Source organism: Sarcophilus harrisii, chromosome 1 (assembly GCF_902635505.1).
Source record: "Sarcophilus harrisii chromosome 1, mSarHar1.11, whole genome shotgun sequence".
Taxonomy (NCBI): domain Eukaryota; kingdom Metazoa; phylum Chordata; class Mammalia; order Dasyuromorphia; family Dasyuridae; genus Sarcophilus; species Sarcophilus harrisii.
Genome location: NC_045426.1, coordinates 675,661,751 through 675,685,784, shown reverse-complemented (window position 1 = coordinate 675,685,784; position 24,034 = coordinate 675,661,751). Strand labels below are relative to the sequence as shown.

Here is a 24,034-nt window from a genome sequence, read left to right as displayed (position 1 = left end):
AGAAACAAGGAGTTCACAGTCTTCTGAGACAAAATGCAAACAATTTTGTAGAAACAAGAAAAAGTAGAGATCTCAGAGGGACAGTTTTAAGATTAAGAAGAACTGGGAAATACTTCTGGAAGAAGGTAGGATTTTAACTGGGACTTGAAAGAAGCCAGAAGTGAAGAGGGAGAACATTCCTTGGGATGGAGGACAGCTATTGAAAATGCTCAAGAGTTGTGAGACTCAACAAAAATCACTATATCCTAAAATAGTCTGGATTGCAGAATACATAGGATAAAGTGAGATGTGAGAAGACTGGAAAAGTGGGTCAGGATAGAGGGAAAGCAAGTTATAAAGGGCTTTGAACACCAGACGATTTTATATTTGGCTGTGTCTATGTGTGTGTGTAGAGACATAGACCTGAACTTTAGAAAGATTACTTTGACAATTGAGTGGTAAGTAGACTGGTGTGGAAGGTAGAGACATGTGGTAGGCAGACCCACCAGCAGGGGGTTGTAATAGAGAATGAAATGATGAAGACTTGGCACTGGAGTATTGGCAGTGTCAGGAGAGAAGTGGGTGTATTCAAGAGAAATTGACAGGCTTTGGAAATATTGGATAAAGAGATTGAGAGGGTGGTGTAAAATTGAGGATGTCACTTAGGGCTGAGCCTGTGCTTATGAGAAGAAATGTGTTCAGTTTTTGACAGATTGAGTTTCAGATGTTTAGTAGACAATAGAAGATAGGAATCTGGAGATTAGAAAAGAAGTTGGGGTGGATAAATTAATTTGAAAATTATCAGCATAGATTTATAATCATTATGGGAGTTGATGACATCACCAAAACATTAAAGAAAATGATTAAACAGCATAAGTCCCCATGATTTTTAGTAGAGACCTTTCCATGGTATCTTGAACCATTATGATTTCTTTTGAGCCTAGCTCTTCATGCATTTCTGAATCCTTCTAACTGTTTTCCACAAGCAGAGCATGAGATCTTTATCAAATGCTTTGCTAAAATCTTAAATAAACCATATCTATGGCACTTCCTGATCTACTAGCTTTGTAACCTTTTGTTACAAGGAAATAAAGTTCATCAGACTTGGGTTGTTTTTACTTTGTGATCATTACTTTTGTTTTTTTAGAATTTTTAACTCTTCCCTCCCTCTCTTTAATAATTAATTTCTTGGGAGCAGTTAGGTGGCACAGTGGATAGAGCACCAGCCCTGAGAATCGGGAGAAACTGAGTTCAAATCTGACCTCAGACATTTAATATTTCCTGGGCAAGTCACTTAACCCCAATTGCCTCAGGAAAAAAAGAAAGAAAGAAAGAAACAAACAAACAAAATAATTTCCTGAATCTTGCTAGGAATTGATAATAAACTCATTTCACTGTACATGACAGATGCTCCTTTTTTTGAAAATTGGAACATTTGTTCTTTGGAATGATATGGTACAGGAGTCTCATCCTTCAGTTTGGGAATGTGTAAAACATTTGAAATAGTTATTTAGTTTCCTCAGGAACAACTAGATTCTTCCTTACACTATGCTTATTTATCTTGACTAACAATCAGTTTCGTAGCAGCCATTTTTGTTCTGTTATTTATAGCTTCTTGTCTTCTTTGTCAGGGAAAACTGGCAAAGAATTAAGGAGCTTTTACCTTCTCTGCTGTCAGTTATTTTCCCACATACCCTGAGTGGTGCTATCCCTTTTTTGATTCTTAGACCATGGTAGCCAAAAAATTCCTATTTTGAGTTGTCCTTAATTTTCCTTACCAGCTCCATCTTCTTTTTGTAGGTACATGAATGATTTTGTGTTCATCTTCTTTTACTTGTCCTTGCTTTTCTACATTCAGTGTGGAGTCTCTTAAAAATCTAAGTTGGGCAGTGAAGAATTCTTCATGTAGCCAGCTTTGTCTCAGCTCCCATTTTTCCTCTTATGTTGGACAGCTCCTACTTTTCCCTTACAACTTCAGAATTTCATTCTTGTAAGTTCCTTCTCTCTCATGTGCTGTTTTCCCTTGTAGAATTTTAGTTCCTGGGTTCTCCTGCAGCTTTTCTTTAAACCCATTGAAGTTTCTTTCAAAATCTAGGGCATATCTCAAGATTATGTGTCTCTGTGGTCTTCTCCTTTTCTTTCAAAAATTCTGAGACATGGTTGTCAAACTCAAATAAAAACAAGGGCTACTAAATTGTACATAAGGATCCTTGTAAGCTTCATGTTGACTTTGTTGTTGTTGTTGTTCTTTGGCAGCCACCTAGCTGTCAAAATATTTTTTTGTTGTTCAGTCATGTTCCACTCAACGTGACTCCATTTGGGGTTTTCTTGGCAAGTTACTGAAGTGGTTATTTCCTTCTTCTATTCATTTCAAAGGAAATTGAAGTATAGAGGGTTAAATGACCTGCTGAAGGACACACAACAAATAAGTTTCTTGGGCAATATTTGAACTCATGAGGATGAATCTGCCTGACTCCTAGCCTGGCACTCTATCTACTGTGCCACCCAGCTGCCTATAATATTATTATCTATGTCCTATCATATTTTTATTTATTTTGTTAACTACTTCCCACTTACATTTTAAACATGAGAATTTTGCTGATTGCAGTATCAGCTGCATGTTTGCTCTAAGAGATAATAGTTATTTCTACTTTAGGCCTCCACAGTTTTCATTCTTACTAGTTCTTTTTTCAGTGAGAATCAAATACAGAATAAATGTTTAAACATTCTTGTTCTTTCCTATTAAATCAATAAATTGTTAGCTCTTAAGCAAAGAGCTGCAGCAAATATCTGAATAATTGAAATTACCCACAATTGCTATATTGGTCCTTTCTGCCAGACTTTTAATTAGGAGATAATGGCAGTTAAGCTGGACTTTATAAGATGGGTTGTTAACTAGCAAACATTTGTCAAGGATTTATTATGAGTTAGGGACTGTGGTAAGGTCTGGGGATAGAAAGAACAAAATCAATCCCTGTCTTTGAGGGATTCACATTGTAAAAGGACAAGCAGCATCTAAGCAGATAGAGATGATGAAGGCACTAGGACATTTCAGATGAGGAAAGCAATGTGAACATTGACAATAGTATATAGGTTGAGATTTGGAAGGGACTTTAAAGACCATTTCCAGTTGAAGAATTGAGGTCCAGAGAAAAATAAGTGACTTGCTTGCCTTCTGAATTTAGGAAATGATGCATAATTCAGTTTGACTTGAATATTGGGTTTAATAAGGTAGAGACTGTTTAAAATCTGGACCAGTCTAATTGACAAGTCAGTTGACCCAGAGATAGGATTCAAATTTTTCTTGACTGAGAGATTGAATCTAATATGATGAAATTTAATAAGAATGAATATAAAATCTTACTTTTGGGGGCAGAAAGTCAACTTCATATACAAGATGAGGAAAGAACTGGTAAGTATTGTCTGAAAAGTTTGTGATGCTGTTACTCAGTATGAGTGATTTTATTCAGTAGGCATTTATTGTACCCTTGACATATGCAGAGCATTGTTTTAGATATGGAGAACAGTGAGGATGCAAAGAGACACAGTGAAATAGCCCTCATTGTGGAAGGAGCTTCCATTCTCATGGAGGAGACCAAGAGATGCAAATAATTCTGTATAAAATAAACATAGGCTTTGTGGGGAGAGAATGGCACTAATAATGACCAGGATCAGGAAATTTCCTGGGGAAGAGGGAGGATTGACCTTAGACTTGAGAGAAGCTAGAGATTCCTTGAGGTCAGAGTGAAGAGGAGCTTTTCTTCAGGAAACAGAGTGTGCAGAGGTTTAGAAGCAGGAGATGGAATGTTGTATGTGGCAGAGAAGTAATGTGAAATTATTCAACAATTTGGTATGAAAACCAAAAAGGCTAATGCTATAGTAAGAGACATCGATCAGGAAGGAGGAGGTGATAATGTCTATGTACTCCAATCTGGTCAGATAATTTTCATATTTTAGGAATGCTATCGATAATTTGGAATATCCAATATCCAAAGATATACCAGAGTAATGATGGGTCTCAAGATCACTAGAGACATTTGACCTAGAAAAGAGATATTTAGGAAAGGAACATCTTAAGCACGTGGAAGATGGTCAGACTTTTTTTCATTGGCCCCAGAGAGCCACAGGAACAATGATTAGAAAGAGAGATTAACCCAGGCCTGATGTAAAGAAAAATTTTAGTTAGAGCCATTTCAGATTAGAATGAGTTATCTTGAACTTATTCAAGAAAGATTTACTTTGAAGTTCCCCCTAACTAGAGGTCTTCAAGGAAAGAAGAAATGTGGTTATTCAAATAGATGTGTTATATAGAGGGAATTCTTGGACTTTCAGTAATGGTTTGGTTGGATGGCTTTAGTGTTAACTTCTCATTGAGATTCTGTGATTTCCTTACTAGCCTCATTATTAGAAGTTTGGCCACTAAGTTTGGCCCAGGGTTTTGTTTTGCTTTGTTTTGTTTTTTGTTTTTTGGTAATAGTATTCAATCCATACTTTTTCATTTTTATCTCTATAATCCCATGGTCTAGTATGTCTGGCATGTAATCAGCCCCTAATACATGCTTGATGATTAGTAAATTAATCTCATTTTGTAGATGAGCAACATAGTGGTAGAGTTGAGCCAGAAGATCTGGATCTTCTGACTCCTGATCCTTTATAAATGTGTGATTTTCATTGATCCTCATATAGTTGTGGAGTTTAGCCATCCATACACATAATTATTTAATATTTAATATTGGACAAAAACCATTGTTTTGGACCTGATGGTTTTCTTGCTCTTTGACATGAGAGCAGTAATTCGTGTTTCCCTTCCAAGTACCTAACATAAAACTGGAACTAATTAAAAGGCAATAGTGTAGTACAAAGATAATTGGAGATTTGTATTATTTGTGTGACACTGGGCAACTCATTTAACTTTTTGTTGTCCTAGGAAACTCAGTGAGGCAAATTGCTGGCCAGGGAGTATTTAGACTGCTGGGGGAAGTCCTTCCTCTGCAGCTTCTTTTTTACCCATGAAATAATACATCTGACCAAAAAAAGGAGAAAAGAAAGAGTGGGAGGGGAAAAAAAAGTCCTTTTTTTTTAAAAGTCCTGGCTCTCTTATATTTAAATTATGCATCATAGGCTTTACAAAGTTATGAAGAAAGTAATTCTGAAGTGCTATTATATAAGTTTGTAACTTATATAAGTGATAACACTTGTCATCACATTATACCATATAATAATTATAACAAGTATTAGGACCATTTACTTTTTCTTTATCAACTCTATCTACAAATTACTCATGTTCTATTCCTAAGCACTACATTGAGGCTAGTGGTGTATGAAGTAAAATTTTATTTCTTCCCAGGTCATCATAAAGAGACATCTTTGAGATGTATATTAAGCAAATCTACCTAATTTGCTTTAATGTCAAAAGCACTTCAGAGTCTGTTTTAAGGAACATTTATTTTAATATTTGTATCTAATTTTAGTTTTACAAATTGTATAAATGAAAAATTTATGGGCTATTTATAGGTCTACATCTTTCAAGGTTTATAGTACAGGACTTTTAAGATTGAAATATATCTTTAATGATGAGAACAAGCATAAAGACATTTAACTTTTTACATTCAATTTATAAATTGAGAAAATTTGCCAAATTAATTCAACATACATTCCTTACATCTTCATATAAAACCAAAAAATTTTACATTTTACTTTAGGAGAAATTTAACTCATATAAATCATTAAATATGAGAAAATTTGAGAAGGTAGAGAACTCTAATTGGTAAAATTGGGAACAAATCAAAAAATGTATATTTTTTTGCAATATATTGGTGGCTATAATAGCTATCAAAGCTTAAAACTACAGTGGGAATTTTGGGGGCACTCTGTATATTTATATATTGTCACATAGAAAATACTTAGGGCAACTAATACTAGGCAGGTAGGTGGCATAGTTGGCCTGGAGTCAAGAAGACTTATCTGGCCTCAGAGCCTTACTAGCTATGTGACCCTATTTGCTTCAGTTTCCTCATCTGTAAAATGAGCTGGAGAAGAAAATGGCAAATCACTCCAGCCCTTTGTCAAAAAAAAACCCCAAACAGGGTCACAAATAGTCGAATATGAATGAAACAATTGAACAAGAAAATACTATTAATACCATAGCAGTGATTGGAATGGAGTCATTCTTTGATGTTTTAACTTACATAGTATTTGAAGACCATTATTCTAATCAACAATTCTGATTGCATAGAATAATGGATGTACAACATGTAGGAGTTCTTAAGATTGGATTTTATTTTTCAGGAGCATATCACAGAACTTGATTTTAGAAAAAAATCAAATCCTTGTTATCTATCTGATTTTTTGTTAGCTGCTTCCTCCTCCACCATGCTGATAGTGTTTAAAGAAAAGTTATTTGAGTATATAATTTTTAGAGGTGTTTTTAAGTGTTACTATGATTTTGTGTTAGAAAAATGACTTTTCAAAATTTTTGCTTGTTCAGCCTGCTATATGAAAGTATCATAGTGCTTTTGGATTTTCATATAGGTTGAGCTCTGCCCTTATAACTAAGACTCTCTTCCAGAATTAACCCTTTTAGTTAGCAAGGAGTTACTTTGTTTTGCAAAGGTTTGAAATTATACTTTAAAAACAATAATGTGACGAATAATAGCCTTTCTAGAGGTAAGTTGGAACTTTGAAAAACTTTTCATATCATTTCTTAATAAAATATTTGAGTCTTATTCAGATAAGATTCCATATATATATATTAAAGGAGAAAGGCGAATGTTTAATTGTAGTTTTCATGACATTTTTTTGCAATGCACATACACTTTCAAAACCTCATTTATTTATTTTTCCAGCAGCAAATAAACACAGGCAACCTAGTGGCAGGGGCAGCAAGTACTATAGACACGGAGTCCCTTAAGCGACCACAGACATTCACGCCAGCAGGTATGTCCATAGTAGAGGTTAGAATCTGTCCCAAGAGTTATTTTATTTTTTTAACTGTAAAAGTTTTCTTATAATTAAAGTTAATTCATGAGTGTTACCAAGTGCTTGTGAAGGAAAATATTCTTTGGTTCACTTGCAGATTTAATTTCTCCTTTGTTAACTTGTAATTAAATTGCCTTCTGTTTTTAATCTAGATGTCACATGTATGGAAACATAACCTGAAGATAGGTTTTCTAAGCAAATCAGTTGGCTTCATTTCAGTTTTATACATAACTCTATTAGCTACTTACTCATCCTGATATGATTGAAGGGCGAAAATATGTTCTTTGTTGATGATTTTTTTTTAAACTGCACATTTTTGGAAAATTATTACAGAGCAGTCTAAGAGACCTCGGCTTGAAGTGGGTCACCATGGGGTAGTTTTCCAGCATCCAGGGGTGACGACAGGAGTGCCTCTGCAGCAGCTAATGCCTACTGTGCAAGGTAAAACTTTAGTGTTAACATACGTGGAAACAAAGGAAAGATACATACATATATATATGCCAGACTTTATAAAAATAAATTTTTTTCTAGCAAAGGATAGTATTTCTGAAATTAATTTTTATAATGGGGGTTATTTCACTTAACTCCAAAATAATATTACAATAGCAATTCTTGAGAAAATTCTTACCCTTACTGGAAGCCATCTTGTTTATTTAAATGTCAGTAATCTTTTTTTCATTGAATTTTTGTAGTATAAGATTTTGCTCCTTGTTTTGTATGGTTGCTTGCATACAAAACAAAGGACAAATTCTTTCCCTAAGTCCTTTAGCATTTAACAACCAAACAAGTTAGTACTGGACAAGGAAGCAAAGAAAAGGCTTGTATCATTTTTACCCTATCTGAAAGTCCAGCATCATTTGACCTAATTTTCCTTCTCTTGAAAAAACATAGTGTGCATTATTGTAATGGGCTGAAGCTCGAGTTGATGTGCTGAGGTCCCAAGCACGTGAGGCTAAATAGTAATTGGACCATACTCTATTAATATATATGCTTAGAGAATGAATGGCTCCTGCCCACTCTTTGTGCAAGTCTTGATGTGTTGAATAGGAAATGACGATTTTGGTGGGTGGAGGCAGAGGGGCAGGAAAAGAGGTGGGGAGAGACTGCTGACTGGCTTCTTGTCTCAGCTGCTCACATGGCTATCGTGATCCCCCTTCACCTCCTATCCTTCTTCACCTCCACAAAGAATAAAGATCGAAGATTTTCCCCTAACCTGAATTCCTGATTCTGGCTGATTTTAAATACGTGGTCATCACATATTATCCTGGTTATTTTATTTCATTCATCATTGTTAATGATCTCTTTGGTAAATTCCACATCTTCCTTTTATGCACATTTGTGGCAGTTATACTGTATTAGCCATTTTTCTGCCATTTAGTTATTGTACTGAATTTGGACATATTAAATTTGTTCTAAAGTGTTGATGTCCTGTGGTAATGTAATTTAGAGGTCAGAAACTGTTTTCTGCTTGTCAAATGGGCAGAGAATGCTTTAGGATTTCAAAGTTGGTGGTACTTAGTTTTTCTGATTTTGCAGGTGGAATGCCTCCCACTCCTCAGACTGTACAGCTCACCGGACAGAAACAAAACCAACAGCAGTATGATCCATCCAAAGGTCCTCCGGTGCAGAATGCTGCAAGTCTACATACTCCTCCACCTCAGCTTCCTGGGCGGCTGCAGCCTGCCAATGTCCCCGGCACATCCCTCCCTTCAACCCTGCAAATCTCACAGCAGCCCCAGCAGCAGATGATGGAAACCCAGCCCCAGCCCCAGCCCCAGCCCCAGCCTCAGCCCCAGCCCCCAATTCCAGTGAAGACTCAGCCACCTAACATACCCATCCCTGCTGCTCCAGCCAGCCAGCCCCCAGCACCTCTTCCACAGCCTCTCACGCCAGCACTCCATGTCCAGATGCAAGGAAAGACACAGATGCAAGTGTCTCCCCTTCCAACACAACCCCAGGTATTCCAGAGATATAGCCTTATAGTCTTTAAAAGCTTCTTTAATTTGGAAAAACTTTTTGTAGAATTAGATAGGAGTGTTACATGAATTTGGCATATTATATACTGGAGAAACTTTCTTCCTTTTATCTGAATTCTTTGAGCACAGCTGCTTAAGTAGATGGTTGTAGGATTTGTACCTTGGTAGATATTTTGCATAGTTTCAGGGCATCATTTTCTGCCATATTATGTATATTTGGATAAGGCATTACATAAGGGTCAGAATTCATGTCCTAATATAATATTCCCACTAATTATTTTTGCTATTTTAAAATTACCTTTTAAGAAATGAATTTAATTCTTATAAATAGCAGTTCATGCTAAAGAGCAGTAAAAAACTAGCACTTATTATTTATAGAAAGCAGATTGTAGAGCCTGGGTTTCTAACCTGGAATCTTTGAACTTGTTTTTAAAAATACTTTTATAACTATACTTCACTATCATTGGTTCCCTTTGTAACCCTATGTATTTTGTTAATGTGTTTTATAACATGATTCTTAGACAGGATCTATGGATTTTATCAGAGATTACTCAAAGGGGCTACGACATAAAAAGGTTGAAGAATCCCTAGCTGCTCCTCTCTGCATGTGTGTGGTACTCTCCCCTTCCCCTTAACCCCATCCTCCAACTTTCCCATCTAGAGAAAATAGTTCTTTGAGGAATTATAAGGTCAGTCTTTCAGTTAGATTGACTTCAACATACAGTAAATATGATTTTTTTTTTCCCTTTTAACAGTTCCATTACTTGGGGTGAGGGTGGAGTAAAGGTAGCTTTTGAATATATGCTCTTGAACATTTCTAATCTAAAATTTGCTATTAAAAAAAACTTAGAATTTCATGTACTTTTCTGTTTTTATAAATTCCTTTTTAAAAGAAGAGGTGGGCTTAATATCTTTTCTTCTAGAGTCACCTATAAGTTTCTGGGCCTGTTGTTTTTCTTTTAATTTTTGTGGAAATAGTTTTATTTTAAAATAATTTCTCATAGTGATGCCAAGCTTATATAGTTGGAAAGAGCCCTAGAAATCATTTTGTCCAGTCCTTTAAAATATGATCCACGACTTCTTAAACTTTTCCCACTTGTGATCTTTTGCCTGAGAAGTTTTTACATGACCCCATATTGAATTGGAGCTGAAGTGTTTCTGGTAGCATTGGTGCATGCACATTGCAAAGTGCACATGTTCAGAACCAAGGCTGCAGTGAAGTTTCTCAATGCAGCACAGGCAAATAATGCCAGAAACACCTTGGATTCATTCATGTTTGAGTTTGAATTTATTTTTGCTCTTTACTCTTGACAAATTTTTCATGACCTTCACAGTCAGTTAAATGATCCTTTATGGGGTTGGAACCCACAGTTTAAGAAACTTTGTTGTAAATTAGGAAACTTAGGTGTAGGTTAACTTCCTTAAAGTCTCTAAGTTGTAAGTGGCATTCAGAATTCAAATGGAGGAGCTGTGACTCTAAATATAGTGTTATTCACACTGTCATTTTGCCCCACAATTTATCTTATTTAAACACACATGAACACACACACACATTTTATATATATGTTATTGTTTAGTGCAGGGGTCCTCAAACTACGGCCCACGGGTCAGAAGGAGCAGCTGAGGACATTTATCCCTCTCACCCAGGGTTATGAAGTTTCTTTATTTAAAGGCCCACAAAACAAAGTTTTTGTTTTTACTATAGTCTGGCCCTCCAACAGTCTGAGGGACAGTGAACTGGCCCCCTATTTAAAAAGTTTGAGGACCCCTGGTTTAGTGTCTAATATGGTATTTTTCATACTGCAAGTGCTTAATAGATAGTTGATTTGTTAAATTTTATTGTTTAGTGAAGATACTGAAATAATTTTTCATTTTGAGCATCCTGAGTATAATGGAATATTCTGCCTGGTATCTTTTCTTAAGCTTGTCTGGTATTTCAAGACTTTTTTTTTTCCTGATAGAATTTCATGAAGCAACTTAAAATTACATTTCAAGATTCTGGAATTTCTGCTTATTGTCAACAAACCTAGAAGCTGGAAACCCAGATTTAGTGGCGGGGTAGGGGAAAAGCTTTGAAGTAGATGTATGTACTAGAAAACATAAATAGGTTTTTCATTTTGAGAGTCATTTTAATATTCTATTTACACTAGTTTTAAAAACATAAAAATGAATGAAAACAGACATTTGAGCACTCAGTTTCAAATAGAGCATTCAATAAGATTCTATGCTTTGTAATTGGGAAGTTAAAACCTTCAGTTTAGAGCAGTTTCCAATTAGTCACAAGCATGATTTTTAAATTTAAGTGGGCTTTTCCTTCTTTGGGCCATATGTGTGTATGGAGGGAAGGGAAGGGTCTGCCTTTGGTTTGTTTTCTTGAGCTTATGAAAATAAATGATGGAAAAGTAGTTTCAAGAAACTCTTGACATTTTTTAAACCTTAATTTTTACCTCATCTGTGGGAGAAATTCACTTGAGTTATATAGGAAGAAGTCTTCTGAAGCCTAAGGGCCAGTTTAGCACAATAAAGAGACAACACCAAGAAGGGAGCAATTATTTTACCATGGCAATTCAGGACATACAGTAAAAGATCAAGTTGTTTTGCTTTTGTAATGACTATATTAGGAAAGAGATTTTTTTTTTTTTGCTGAGGCAATTGGGATTAAGTGATTTGCCCAGGATCATACAGCTAGGAAATACTAAATTTCTGAGGCTGGATTTGAACTCAAGTCCTCCTGACTTCAGGGCCAGTGCTCTATCCACTGTACCATCTAGCTGCTCCAGCTTCTTGGACCAACTATATAACTTTTGGTGTTTTTAAGATTATTTTTCTTTTTTTCTGTGTGAATTAAAAAAAAAATTATTATGATTGCTTTTTATTGACAGAATATATGCATTGACCCTTGCAATCACTTTTGTTTCAACTTTTCCCTTCCTTCCTTCTACCCCCCTCCCCTAGATGGCAGACAGTCTCATACATGTTAAACAATATCTTAAATACAATATGTGTGTACATATTTATAGAGTATGAGATTATTTTTCAATGACCAAAAGAGGTCAGTGTATTCTGGAAGGAACTGAATCATATTATATTAACATCTTTTTCTATTGGTGAATCCAAAAGACAAAAGAAAATGGCAGGTAATTGGATATATAGCCTACAAGTTCTCAGAATGTTAAACAAATAGTTTGAGAGATTGGTTTCCTGGTGTACCCTAAAGATAATTGTTAAGTCATTTTATTCATTCTTTTTTCAGTCATGTCTGATTCTCTATGGCCCCTTTCTAGGCAAAGATACTGGAATGGTTTGTCATTTCCTTCTTTAGTTCATTTGACACATGAGGAATCTGAGGCAGACTTAAAGGACTTTGCCCAGGGTCACACAGCTAGGAAGTCCCCAAAGTCTGATTTGAACTTAGATCTTCCTGACTTCAGGCATGTCACTCTGTTCATTGCACCACCTAGCTGCCTTTAGAGAGCAATGAGAAGCAACATTTCTTTTTTTTTTTTTTTTTTAATTTTATTTTATTTTATTTTATTTTTTTTCTTTTTCTTTTTTTTTTTTTTTATTTAATAGCCTTTAATTTACATGATATATACATGGGTAACTTTACAGCATTAACAATTGCCAAACCTCTTGTTCCAATTTTTCACCTCTTACCCCCCCCCCCACCCCCTCCCCTAAATGGCAGGATGACCAGTAGATGTTAAATATATTAAAATATAACTTAGATACACAATAAGTATACATGACCAAAACATTATTTTGCTGTACAAAAAGAATCAGACTCTGAATTATTGTACAATTAGCTTGTGAAGGAAATCAAAGATGCAGGTGTGCATAAATATAGGGACTGGGAATTCAATGTAATGGTTTTTAGTCATCTCCCAGAGTTCTTTTTCTGGGTATAGCTAGTTCAGTTCATTACTGCTCCATTAGAAATGATTTGGTTGATCTCGTTGCTGAGGATGGAGAAGCAACATTTCTTGGTACACTTGATCATCTTTCATAACTATTGTCATGATAATCATGAGCAAGAAAATTGTCTTGAAAAGAATTATTATTTATGCTGCAACATTTATTGCAGAAGATGAGGAGATAGAAAAATTCTATCATATGTTGTCATATTGTTGGATATGGTTAACTTCTCTCATATTGATCAGATGAATATTATCTAATGAAGCTCTTTTGGTTTTAGATAGTATGAGCATACAGATATTCTGAAAATAGTTAAGCATTGGTACTGATCCATATCAGTTACAGACATAGATGATAAGGGAATTTGTTTTGGTTCATATGTTAGAAGGATTCTTTTTTTCTTTTCAGTGGGGAGATTAAGAGGAGAAAAAGTAAATGCTTATTAATTTAAAAATAGTATGTAAAAATTCCTTTTGTAAATTAAATATATTGGTCATTTGAGAATTTCTTAATCTAGAGGATTCTGCTAATAAAGTTTATAAATATGTATTTCATACAATTTTATCTTAATTTTGGCTAAGTCTAGAAATTGTTTGGTTTTGGTTCTTTGACAAACATGTTGGATCGGTTATTTTACGAAAGGGAGAAAATCTTGTTTCTTAGTACCACATTGACCTAACTCTTATTAATGGATAGAGGAAGACTTCTGATGGTAGGAATGCTCTTTACTGTTTTTAGAACCCTTCACTTCCAGAAGACTCTGAATGATTAGAAGTAAGTAAAATAGAAAAAAGCAAAAACATTGAGGCATTTGGAGTTTTCCTGAAGCTTACTATTTGCAGTTATGTATAATTAATTTTTATTTTCTCTCGACAGACTGTGGCATTATCAAGACCACCTGCAGATTCTGGCCAGCCTTGTCAGCGTTCTGTACCCACCTCCTCATCTACCTCATCCATCACACCAGCAAGTCTCTCAGGCCCAGTGCCCTCACCTGCACGGTCATCGCCAGTAAATAGGCCCTCCCCAGCAACCAACAAGTCACTGTCTCCCATTACATCTCGGTCCCCAGGTGCCACAGTACCTGTTACCCCAAAACCTCAGAGCCCAGCTCAAAATACCACGCAGTCCCAGGATAGTGTCCAAGAGAAATTGGCTGAACAAGTAACTCTGGTAAGAAAAAAATATAAAATTTTGAAGTAGTTGGGTTATTATTGAAAAAGAAATTCACTTTTCAAAAAGAAAGTTTGACTCTTGGGTCTTAAAACAAAATATTTAAAATGGAATATTCTAAATTCTGAACACTAGAGTATTTTGGTTTCTTATACAGTTGGTAGAAATGAACAGAATTTATCTTTTAAATAAAAAATATTTTCTCAGGGTCAGAGTCATAATGGTTGCTTATTGAATACTTGTTAACTTGATTTGTGGAGGAGTTGTTCTTGGAGTGTGACATTATGGACAGAGTGCTTGACCCTACTTCTAGTCAGGAAAACTTTAAATTTATTAATATTATAAATAAAGTTATTTTATTGCTATATTAAAATAAAATTGCCTGAACAACAAACTCTTTTGTTAAACTGAATTTTTAGTTCTTAATCCCCCCCCCCCCAAAAAAAAAAAAAAAAGACTTGGGCAAAACTGTATTGTATTTCAAAATCTCATGTGACGCTTTCAAGGACAGGGATCATCAGTATTGGTGTAAATAAATGTGAGTTCTTTCAATTAGGCAATAACATTTATTAAGAGTCCACTGTGTAATGAGCATTCACTCTTATTGGGAAAAACAAAGAGCTGAGTTAAATTTCAGACACATGGAAAACATTTACAAAGCATCCTTGCATCTTGTTCTGTGAACCAGTTGTCCACATGGGTCAAAGTAGATGAGTTGCTATTGAGTGTTGAAGTTCATGACAAATATACTTTATAAACCTAGTCAGAAGGAGAAATTCAGTGAAGAGTTTGGGAAATAGAAAAAAAAAACACATTGCATTATAGTATTGTACGAGGGCCTCAGTTCTTCAGATACTGCTACAACATTTTCTCTGTCCAAAGTGTTCCAGTTGATAATTTTTTTAACTATTTTTTTTTTTTTGCTGAAGCAATTGGGGTTAAGTGACTTGCCCAGGGTCACATAGCTAGGAAGTATTAAGTGTCTGAGACCAAATTTGAACTCAGGTCCTCCTGACTTCAGGGCCAGTGCTCCATCCACTGCACCACCTAGCTGCCCCCAGTTGATAAATTTTTATTGTAAATTCATGATAATTTTTTCCTTCCAAAATGTAGGAAATGAGGGAGAATGGCTATTTTAGACCCAATTCTGAGCACTAAGGAAGAACTGAAGTAGAAATAGTAGGTCGAAACCTTGAGACCAATAGTTTTGGATAGAAGACAGGAAAGACATGTATATATGATGGGCATGTGAGATTTTGTAAGATCTTTCAAATGCTTTAAAGAAAGGATAGTTTCTGCTCACGTAGTATTTTCTAGGGAAATTCAGGCCTAAACTAAGAAAATTTTTAACCAACAAGATTAAAAGAAGATCAAGTAATTGATAATGACTGCAAGAGTACTATGGTTCTATAAGAATCAGCATGAACTGATACGGTGATGAATGCTAAAGATAACAAGAAGGATTTTTCTTAAAAGCCATGTTGGGGACAATAGAATGATCAAAGAAGGGGGTAAGAACACTCTCTGAAGTGAATTGGATAATGATAATATAGATCATAGTTTTCTTCCAGTTTTCTCATCCAGGGTGAACAGTCTTTTAGACTGGGAATTATAAAACAAAACTTGGTTAGTAGGGAATGGGAATCCAACATAGTTGAGCAGATGACTAGGTGCTATTTAGATGCTGTCAAAAAATTTATATCACTAGATCTGGACAAATATACCTAGTATATTGACAGAATTTGCCTATTTGATCTTCAAGCTGCTGTTGATGATCTTTGAAATGTCAAGAAATTGTCACAGAACTGAACAGAGCAGATGTGCCAAATTTCAAAAAAGAAACAGATAGATTCTATAAAATATAGACCAGTGAACTTTTATTCAAATTCCAGAGCATATTATTGAAGGAGTGGATTGTAAACACTCATAAAAGCATAGCAATGACAATTAAAAGCCAACTTTTATTACCAACAGGTCATTTCAGTTTAAATTCATTTCCTTTTTTGAAAGAGTAAGAAGAGTGGTAAAGAATGGAAAATCTATAGATAATTTGATATATTTAGATTTTATCAAAGCATTTCATAAGTCCTCTTTTTTTCTGTCTCTTTTTTTTTTTTTTTTTTTTTTTTTTTGGTGGTTAAGACGAAGAATAATAAAGATTGATGACTTTGCAACTAATTGAATGCCTAGATTCAACCAATAATTACTAAGAAGGATGTGTTTAGTTTAGTGCTTCTACTATCCATTGCTTTTAGGCATTTTTATCAGTGACTTGGATAGCATGCTTATAAGATATGCAGTTGACAGGTAATTTTGAAAGGTAGTTAACATACTGGATTACAGAGTGGGGACCCCCTAAAATTTGGCAACCTAAATAGATGATGTTGATTGAACAAACTGAAATGAAATAGGACTAAGTTCTAAGCTTAGATTGACAAAATGAAGTGCACAAATGCAGATTAGAAGAGAGATAGCATGGCAGCAATTTTTTTTTTTTTTTTTTTTTGTGAAGAGCTCGGATTTTTAGTGGTTGACATATTTAGTATGTGCTGTTTTGGGATAACTGCAAATAAGCTAATTAAGCTAATTAACTGCAAATAAGCTCTTAGATTGCATCAGGAAAGAACGTGTACAGGGAAGTAGTCATCGGGCTTTGCTCCTAACTGGGTACCACATCTTAGGTATAAACTCACTGGAATGTGACCAACAAAAGGGAACCCCATGAGAATGAAAGGACTGGAAAGTATCACATAGAGGGTTTTTTAAAAAAATTGGCTATATTACCATATAGAAAAGATAGCTTGGGAGGTGACAATAGTTATTAGTGGAGAAGGACTAGATTTGTTTGGCTTGGCCCCAGTTTGCAGGGCTATGATCAGTTCTACTAAGTGGAAGTTGCAGAGAGGTGTTTTAGGATTGATGTTTCGTAAGAACTAGGGTTTTCTGAAAGTGTGATGGACTGCCTATCTTAAGTTGATAGTGATTTCTTGCTCATTGGAAACCTTCAAGAAGATATGGTAGGATGCCTTATTTGGTGCTATAAATAGAAGAGTTTCTTATTCAAGTTATGTGTTGGACTAGATGATAATCCTTTTCAATTCAGATTCCTTCTATGAGGTTGTAAGCGTGTTGAGGGCAAGTTTTGTCTTAGTTAAGTTTTATCCCTAGTAGCCAGCACAGTGCCTCATCCCTAATAGTTACTTAATAAATATTTCTTGAATTTAATTGAGTTGAGGGATTTGAGTAATGTGAGAATTACTAGTGAGGTTAAATTCATAAAAGTTAGTAGATTAGCTGGACATTTAGAAGTGAGGGGGAGGAAACTGAATGAGCTCATTATTTTTTCCTAAAATTAATGTTCCTTTTTCTAACTTTATTGTTTCTGTTAAACTATTGAGCTAATTTTTAAGCATTAGAGGCATCTCTGGGACATTTCATTTGAGATGTTCCTTAGGCAGTTGGAGATTAAATCTGAATTACCTATCTAGAGGTAATAGTTGAAACTACAGGAATTGCATGAGAATATATGAGATCTTTTAGATTGTGAGATATAGAGAGAATAGAGCTAGGCCAGCTCTGGTATTAAAGAATTGAGAGAAGGAGGAGGAGTTTCTCTTGATTATTCTAATTCATATTAATGTCAATGTTTGTTAATGTTCTCTGAACTCCTGTGGCACTTGATCCATACTGAGCAATTTGACATATTTGATTACATACCAGCTAGAAGTGTATTTTGGTTGTTTTCATGCCTAGACATCTTAGTCCACTCTGCCCCCTTTTCATCCTCTCCATGAGAATTATGGCAGAACCACTTCTTGTATTACTTTTGAATCTGCATAGTTCTGGCCTGTGCACAATAGTTGTTGAATAAAAACTTATTGACCTGATTTTTCTAGGAAACCCAAATCCATCAAAGAATATCAGAATTGAGAAAGGAAGGTTTGTGGTCTCTCAGACGGTTGCCAAAACTTCAAGAAGCCCCACGACCAAAATCTCACTGGGATTATCTCTTGGAAGAAATGCAGTGGATGGCAACAGACTTTGCACAAGAGAGGAGATGGAAAATGGCAGCTGCAAAGAAGGTAGCTTTGTAACATAGGTAGTCTATATTTTACTGATGGGCTATGTTGCAAAATTTAATTTGTGATTTCTCAGAATTGGTGTTTGGAATATATTTTTTAATATAAACAATGTTACACATGGGATGATGTTTCTCACAAAAGCTCATTTAATCCATAATTCTTGTCTGTAGTTATAGACATTTTTCTATGGGAAATTTTGTTAAAAGTGCCAAGCTAGCATGTCAGAAATTTCTTATCTCACTATAGTCCTGGGAGCAGAATTTGTACCTATTAGAGTTACAAAAGCCTAACTGGACTGTCCTTGAAAGTTTCAAAAAGGAGTTGAGTTCAAAGAAAGAGGATATGGGTATCAGGAAACTTTTGGAAGAGAATCAAGACAGGGTCTCCTGGGGGAGGTTGAGTTTTAACAGATAAGAGGGGAGGGAGACTAGATGAAAGCTGGGAACCCATCACCTGAAGTGAGTGTGGTTGCTATTGTGGGGTTTACTGCTCTTCTTTTTTTACCTTCCCTCCTTACTTTACTATTGCGCATTCTGCCACTTTCTGTATTTAAGGAGACACTGGGTTTGGGGAGGAGGAAATATGAAGGAGAGTAGAAAGGAACAAAGTAGATTTCCTGTGGCTATAACTTTACATAGCCCCTGATAGAAAGGAGATTGCCAAAAGTCTATCCATTTTATACATTGCATATTTACAAAGAGGAAGCTAAATTTTGCTTTTTATAGCTGTGAATTGAACAAATATAAAAGGGGATAATTTGGATAGACAGTTTGTTTAATATTTCAACCAAATGTGTTTCAGCATCTGGTTTTTAAAATTTTAATTGTCCAGTTATCAGTGTCAAAAGTAAGCATGTTTGACTTTTGGTATTTTTTTCTTACAGTTTCTGACATTGCAAAGTTAAAAATTTGAATATTTTCACTTAATAGCTTGTCAGAACTGCAGCGCGTTATCATGAAGAAAAGAAACTTCATGAAGAAAGAGGAAAGAAAGAGGAACAGAACCGATTAAGACGTATAGCTGCTTCAACTGCTAGAGAAATAGAATATTTTTGGTCAAATATTGAACAGGTAATATTGACCTATAAGTGTAAATTTTCATTTCTCTGTAAGGAATTTATATGACCTTTTGAGCTTTGCACTTAAATAGAATTTTCATTTTAAAATGTTTAGAGATAATTTTCTTGCCAAAGTCAATAAATCTTCTTGCATAACTTAATAATGTAAATAAATAAAGGTTCTTAGACCTTTTATTTTTTTAAAAAATATATTGTTTCATTTGATGGAGTTAAGCATTTCTTTTGCTCTTTTCTAAATGTTGACTTCTTTAATTTTGGAATAGTAATGTTTGCATTTAAAGAAGAAACTTAGGATCCTTTTAGGAAATAATACTTATTTTTGGAGATGTAGAAGGAATACTAGACTAGGACTTCAGGAACCTGGAAAAAGGATCATCCTAGTTCATTATTTCCTAGCTAGATAACCTGAGCATTAGACTCTATTTATCAAAAGAAAATGACTTGTAACTATAATGAAGCAAGACTGTAAATTCCAGGAAGCTTCATAAATACAAATTGTTGTTCCTTGAGTCTTTGAGGGACACCAAGAAAGTCCAGATATTATTTTAGCATTAATCAGTCTGTATAAAAATTCCCTTTTCATTTTTTGTCTTTGGTGCCTTTTCACATAGTTGGTACTTAATAAATTGTTTGTTGAGTTGAATTTCATTACTATTGTTTTCCCGACTCTTTCCTCTTCTGTCCCAGTAAAATTAAAATAAGAACTTAAATATAGAACTAAATTCAAACAAATGAATAAATGCCATATTGAAAAATTCTAATTGATTGTTTAGAACAAAAAAGAAGCCTATACTTGGGGTATCATTTTTGTGTTTTTTAAAGTTTTTCTTATGTTTTGTTCTACATATTCTTGTTTGTAGTTGAAGATCTTAGCACTTTGTTCTTTTATTTGACTATTCATTGTTTTAGGTTGTAGAAATAAAACTTCAAGTTGAATTGGAGGAGAAAAGGAAGAAAGCCTTAAATTTACAGAAACCATCCAAGAGAGGTATTGTGTCTTTTGATCCTTTTTTGTTTTTAATTTCCCTGTAATACAAACGAAAATTCTTTGTTTCAGGAGTTGCAAAGTTAGAATATACAGTGCAAATGCTATCGGTGAATTTCTTTAATTTACATTCCAGTAATTCAGAATTTGGAATAACCAACATAGGGTCCTGAGGCGTATCTTTACTTGAAGTTGAAAGCCTGAGTCAGAAGAAGGGAGTCACAGCTAGAGAATTACTTGGTTATCCCAGTAATCAAATTGGGGACATTTGTAAATGCATGGTAATTATTTGTATGATAGGCTCCAGTTTATTGCCCTGTGAAGATGTGTTTACTGATGGGTAATAGGAATGTTTTGCTTATTTAAAAGTAAAACCAAATATGTTTTGTAGTTATTATAAAAACTATTTTCCAAAATACAATTTGTTAATTATTAAGGAAAGTTAGGGACTTGTTTTTTAAAAATAAAGTTTCACATATAAATTCACACTTAAAACAGAAGTTTTAAAAAATATTCTTCACAATTTAAACTTTTCTTTAATTCTAATTGGATCCCCACGTCTTGGTCTGTCTCATTTAGTCTGTATTCATGAAGTTTTAATGCATTATCATATTACAGCTCTGTGGTGTTATGATACTTTGTGTTTACCATTTTTAATTGAAGTAGTTTTTTTACTTCTCCTTTCAATCTTGAAATCTCTTTGAATGTGTTCTTCTAAGTCTTTTTCACAGTATTGATTGCTGAAGATGACTTAATTCATTAGGGAGCAGGTTATATCAAAAACCTTGTGAACCTTGGGAACTCATTTGATCAGTTAATTGACAAAAATTTATTGTGTCTGTTGTGAAAGATAGGATCTTTTGGGGGAGAGATGAAGATGTATCTAGGATATCCAGTTTGAAATATTCAGTAGGCAATTGATGATGTGAGATTAAAGTCCAGGGAAACAACTGAGATCTTATGAGTTGACTGCATGGAGCTGATTATTAAAGCAGGATAAATAAAGAATTTGCCAGCATAGCACAGAAAGTGAAGGACAGCTACTTTTATCACCATATCCTTTCCTTAGATTCTATCCTTTTGAGAGGTTTAGTATATACATTTAGAGCTAGGCTCACTCAAATTCTCTAGCTTAGTTTATAAAGCCTGTTGTGGACTGGTATTAGAGAAACCCAACATCCTTGGAATTTGGTTTAGGTTTGTAGAATTGGGCAAATGGATAAGAAACCAACCTGGCCTTAAAGTTTTAGGAAACTCATATATGGTTCTAGGTGAGGCAGAAGTCTGACTTGCTTCTTTTAGGATATTTAGGCATATGTTCCTTATTTTTAATTTTAAAAATTATATAATTATATGTGTGTGTGTGTGTGTGTGTGTGTGTATTTCAAACTGCAAAGAGCAACTCTCATTAGTATTTTAGTTTTCAGCATTCATTTTTTTTTTTTAAGACTTTGTGTGCCAAATTTTTCTCCCTCCCTCTATTCTCCCTTTCCCAAGGCAGCAAGCAATCTGACATAGGTTAAACATGTCAATCCTTTTTAATATATTTTCATATTTGCCATGTTGTGCAAGAAAAATTATACCAAAAGGGGAAAAAAAAAGAATAAAGGAAAAGACAACAGACTAACCAAAAAAAGTGGATATTCTGTGCTTGGATCTGCATTCAACCTCCATAATTCTCTCTCTGGTTGAGGATGGCATTTTCTATCCCAAGTCTCTTGGAATCGAAAGGCCTACATTCTTACCCTTTTACTCCAATTTACCCCACCCCCATTGAGAATGAAATTGTGAATGTTTATAGTCAAGCTAAAAAAATTTTTGCATTGGTCATTTTGGAAAAAAAATTTTTGTCTTATTCCGCCTTCTTTTGAGTACTTCATTGCTCATTGTAAGGCAGATAGCATGATTGGTCAAAATTCCTAATTTTTTCAAACTTGGTTGTTTTTATCCTGTTGTTGGCATTGTATAAATTGTCCTTTTGGCTCTGATTGGTGTACTTTGCATCAATTCATAAAATTCTTCACAACTTAATTGAAAACTATCTTTATCATTTCTTATAGAATAATAGTATATTCTATCCTATTTATATATGATGACTTCTTAGCCATTGCCCAGTTAATGGGCATCCCTTCACATTTCCATTCTTTGCTGCCATAAAAAGAGCTATATATATATATTTTTGTACATTCTTACTTTTTTTGTGGAGGGGGCAGGGCTTATTTTTTGGGCTTAAGTAGCACTTATTTTTCTTTGAACTAATCCTTCCCCTAATCTGCATCCTTTTAAGTTCTCTTTCTTCCTTCTCCTTCTTTCCTATTTCCCTGTTGAATGAAATGTATTTTTGAACTCAATTCTTAAGTGTCTGTCTGTATTCTTCCTTTAATTCAGATCAGACTGAGGTTCAAGTGTTAGTTTCTCCTTTACCTCTTCTCTTCATTTGTACAAATGTCTGCTTGAATACCCTGATTATGTGAAATAATTGTTTTCCTGTCTCTCACCTCCCATATTCTCTTCTTTTTCCCCTTAATAGAACTATTCCCAGGCCTTGTGTAATTAGACCTCTTCTGTGATCCTTGATGAAGGATACATGTAACATCTCATCATGTTTGAATTTAAGCAGTTTATCCTTTTAGTCCCTTATGATTGTTCATTCAGGTTTACCTTTTTAATATTTCTCTTAACTCTTGTATTTAAATTTCAATTTCTACACAGTTCCAATTTCTTTATCAGGAATACTTGGAAGTCATCTTTTTCATTTAAGTTCTTTTCTTCCGCCCCCCCCCCCCCCCCCCATCATTATGGTCAGAGTTAAGTGAATTGCCCAAGGTCACACAAGTTTTCTGAGGCTGGATTTGAACTCGGTTCTTCCTGACTCTATGGCTAGTGCTCTTATCTACAGTGCCACCTAATTGACATTGATATTTCTTAATAATTCTTTCTCTTCAGCTTCTTTCAGTACTTTTCTTTGACTTATGGATTTTTGACTGTGTTGTTCCTAAGAGTTTTCATTTTGGGGTTTCATTGGGGAGCTGATTAGTTTATTATTTCTGTTTCTGCTTTGTTCCTTTGTTCTAATAAAAGTTGTTTCTGAGGAAGTTTTCTTTCAAAATTTTTTGAAATATGATGGCTCAACATTTTTTGTTGTTCAGAGGGTTTATGTAGTCCAGCTGTAATGCCAGAGAAACTGAGAAAAGAAGAGATTATTTTTAATCCTTAATGTGAAGAGTTTAAGCTAGCTGACCAAAATGGGAATATGCTTCCAAAGCATTTGGTCCAGAGCAACTAAGTCACACCTTTTAAATATTATTTTTTAGCAAGCAGAATATGGAAGTAGGAGTGCAATTAGTCTTGCAGCTGTTGTTATCTTTACTTCGGAGAGAGCAGGGAGAGAGGAAGGGTGTTTACAGCCTGGAGATTGTGGCTCAGGCCTTTGTCAGACAGGGATGGAGAACCAATCTTGGGTAGATAGGGGCTATAACGAGGGCATAACTGCAGGACGGGAGAATAGAATTAGCATAATTCTAGTCTCAGGGTAATTTTGGACAGGGATGAAGTCAGAGAGGTGAGCACTTGGATACTGTTTTTATTTTCTATCCTTCATTGTGACACAATGGTATGTGAAGGGGAGTCAGAGCCTCAAGGTTTAAAGTTTTCTTCTTAAATTTAATTTTTCCAAGTCTAATTGCAGAAATGAAAAAGGGGAGAGGGGGATGGTGTATGGCCTGCTATCTAGGGTCTAATAGAGTGATTCTTAAATTTTTTCTTTTTGATCAGTTTTCCAGATCCATATCTGAGATATCTTATTTTTTATTTCTAATTTTTGATCTTTTGACTTCATTTTAATATTTCTTGTCTCATTGTCTTCTGT

The 24,034-nt window shown here is 34.7% G+C and overlaps 1 protein-coding gene across 5 annotated transcripts in view; it reads left to right on the top strand.

The window, feature by feature from the left end:
- LOC100933889 (E1A-binding protein p400-like) overlaps positions 1-24,034 on the top strand; it is a 136,130-nt gene that overhangs the window by 31,612 nt on the left and 80,484 nt on the right. For 3 of the 5 annotated variants that reach the window (XM_031948372.1, XM_023496948.2, XM_031948370.1), the window contains 7 exons: positions 6,825-6,915; positions 7,291-7,398; positions 8,494-8,915; positions 13,725-14,021; positions 17,918-18,103; positions 19,033-19,173; positions 20,091-20,169. In XM_031948372.1, coding sequence (XP_031804232.1) covers positions 6,825-6,915; positions 7,291-7,398; positions 8,494-8,915; positions 13,725-14,021; positions 17,918-18,103; positions 19,033-19,173; positions 20,091-20,169 — 1,324 coding nt within the window. The remainder of the gene's footprint in view (positions 1-6,824; positions 6,916-7,290; positions 7,399-8,493; positions 8,916-13,724; positions 14,022-17,917; positions 18,104-19,032; positions 19,174-20,090; positions 20,170-24,034) is intronic. The other 2 variants (XM_031948373.1, XM_031948371.1) reach the window with 1 other exon arrangement.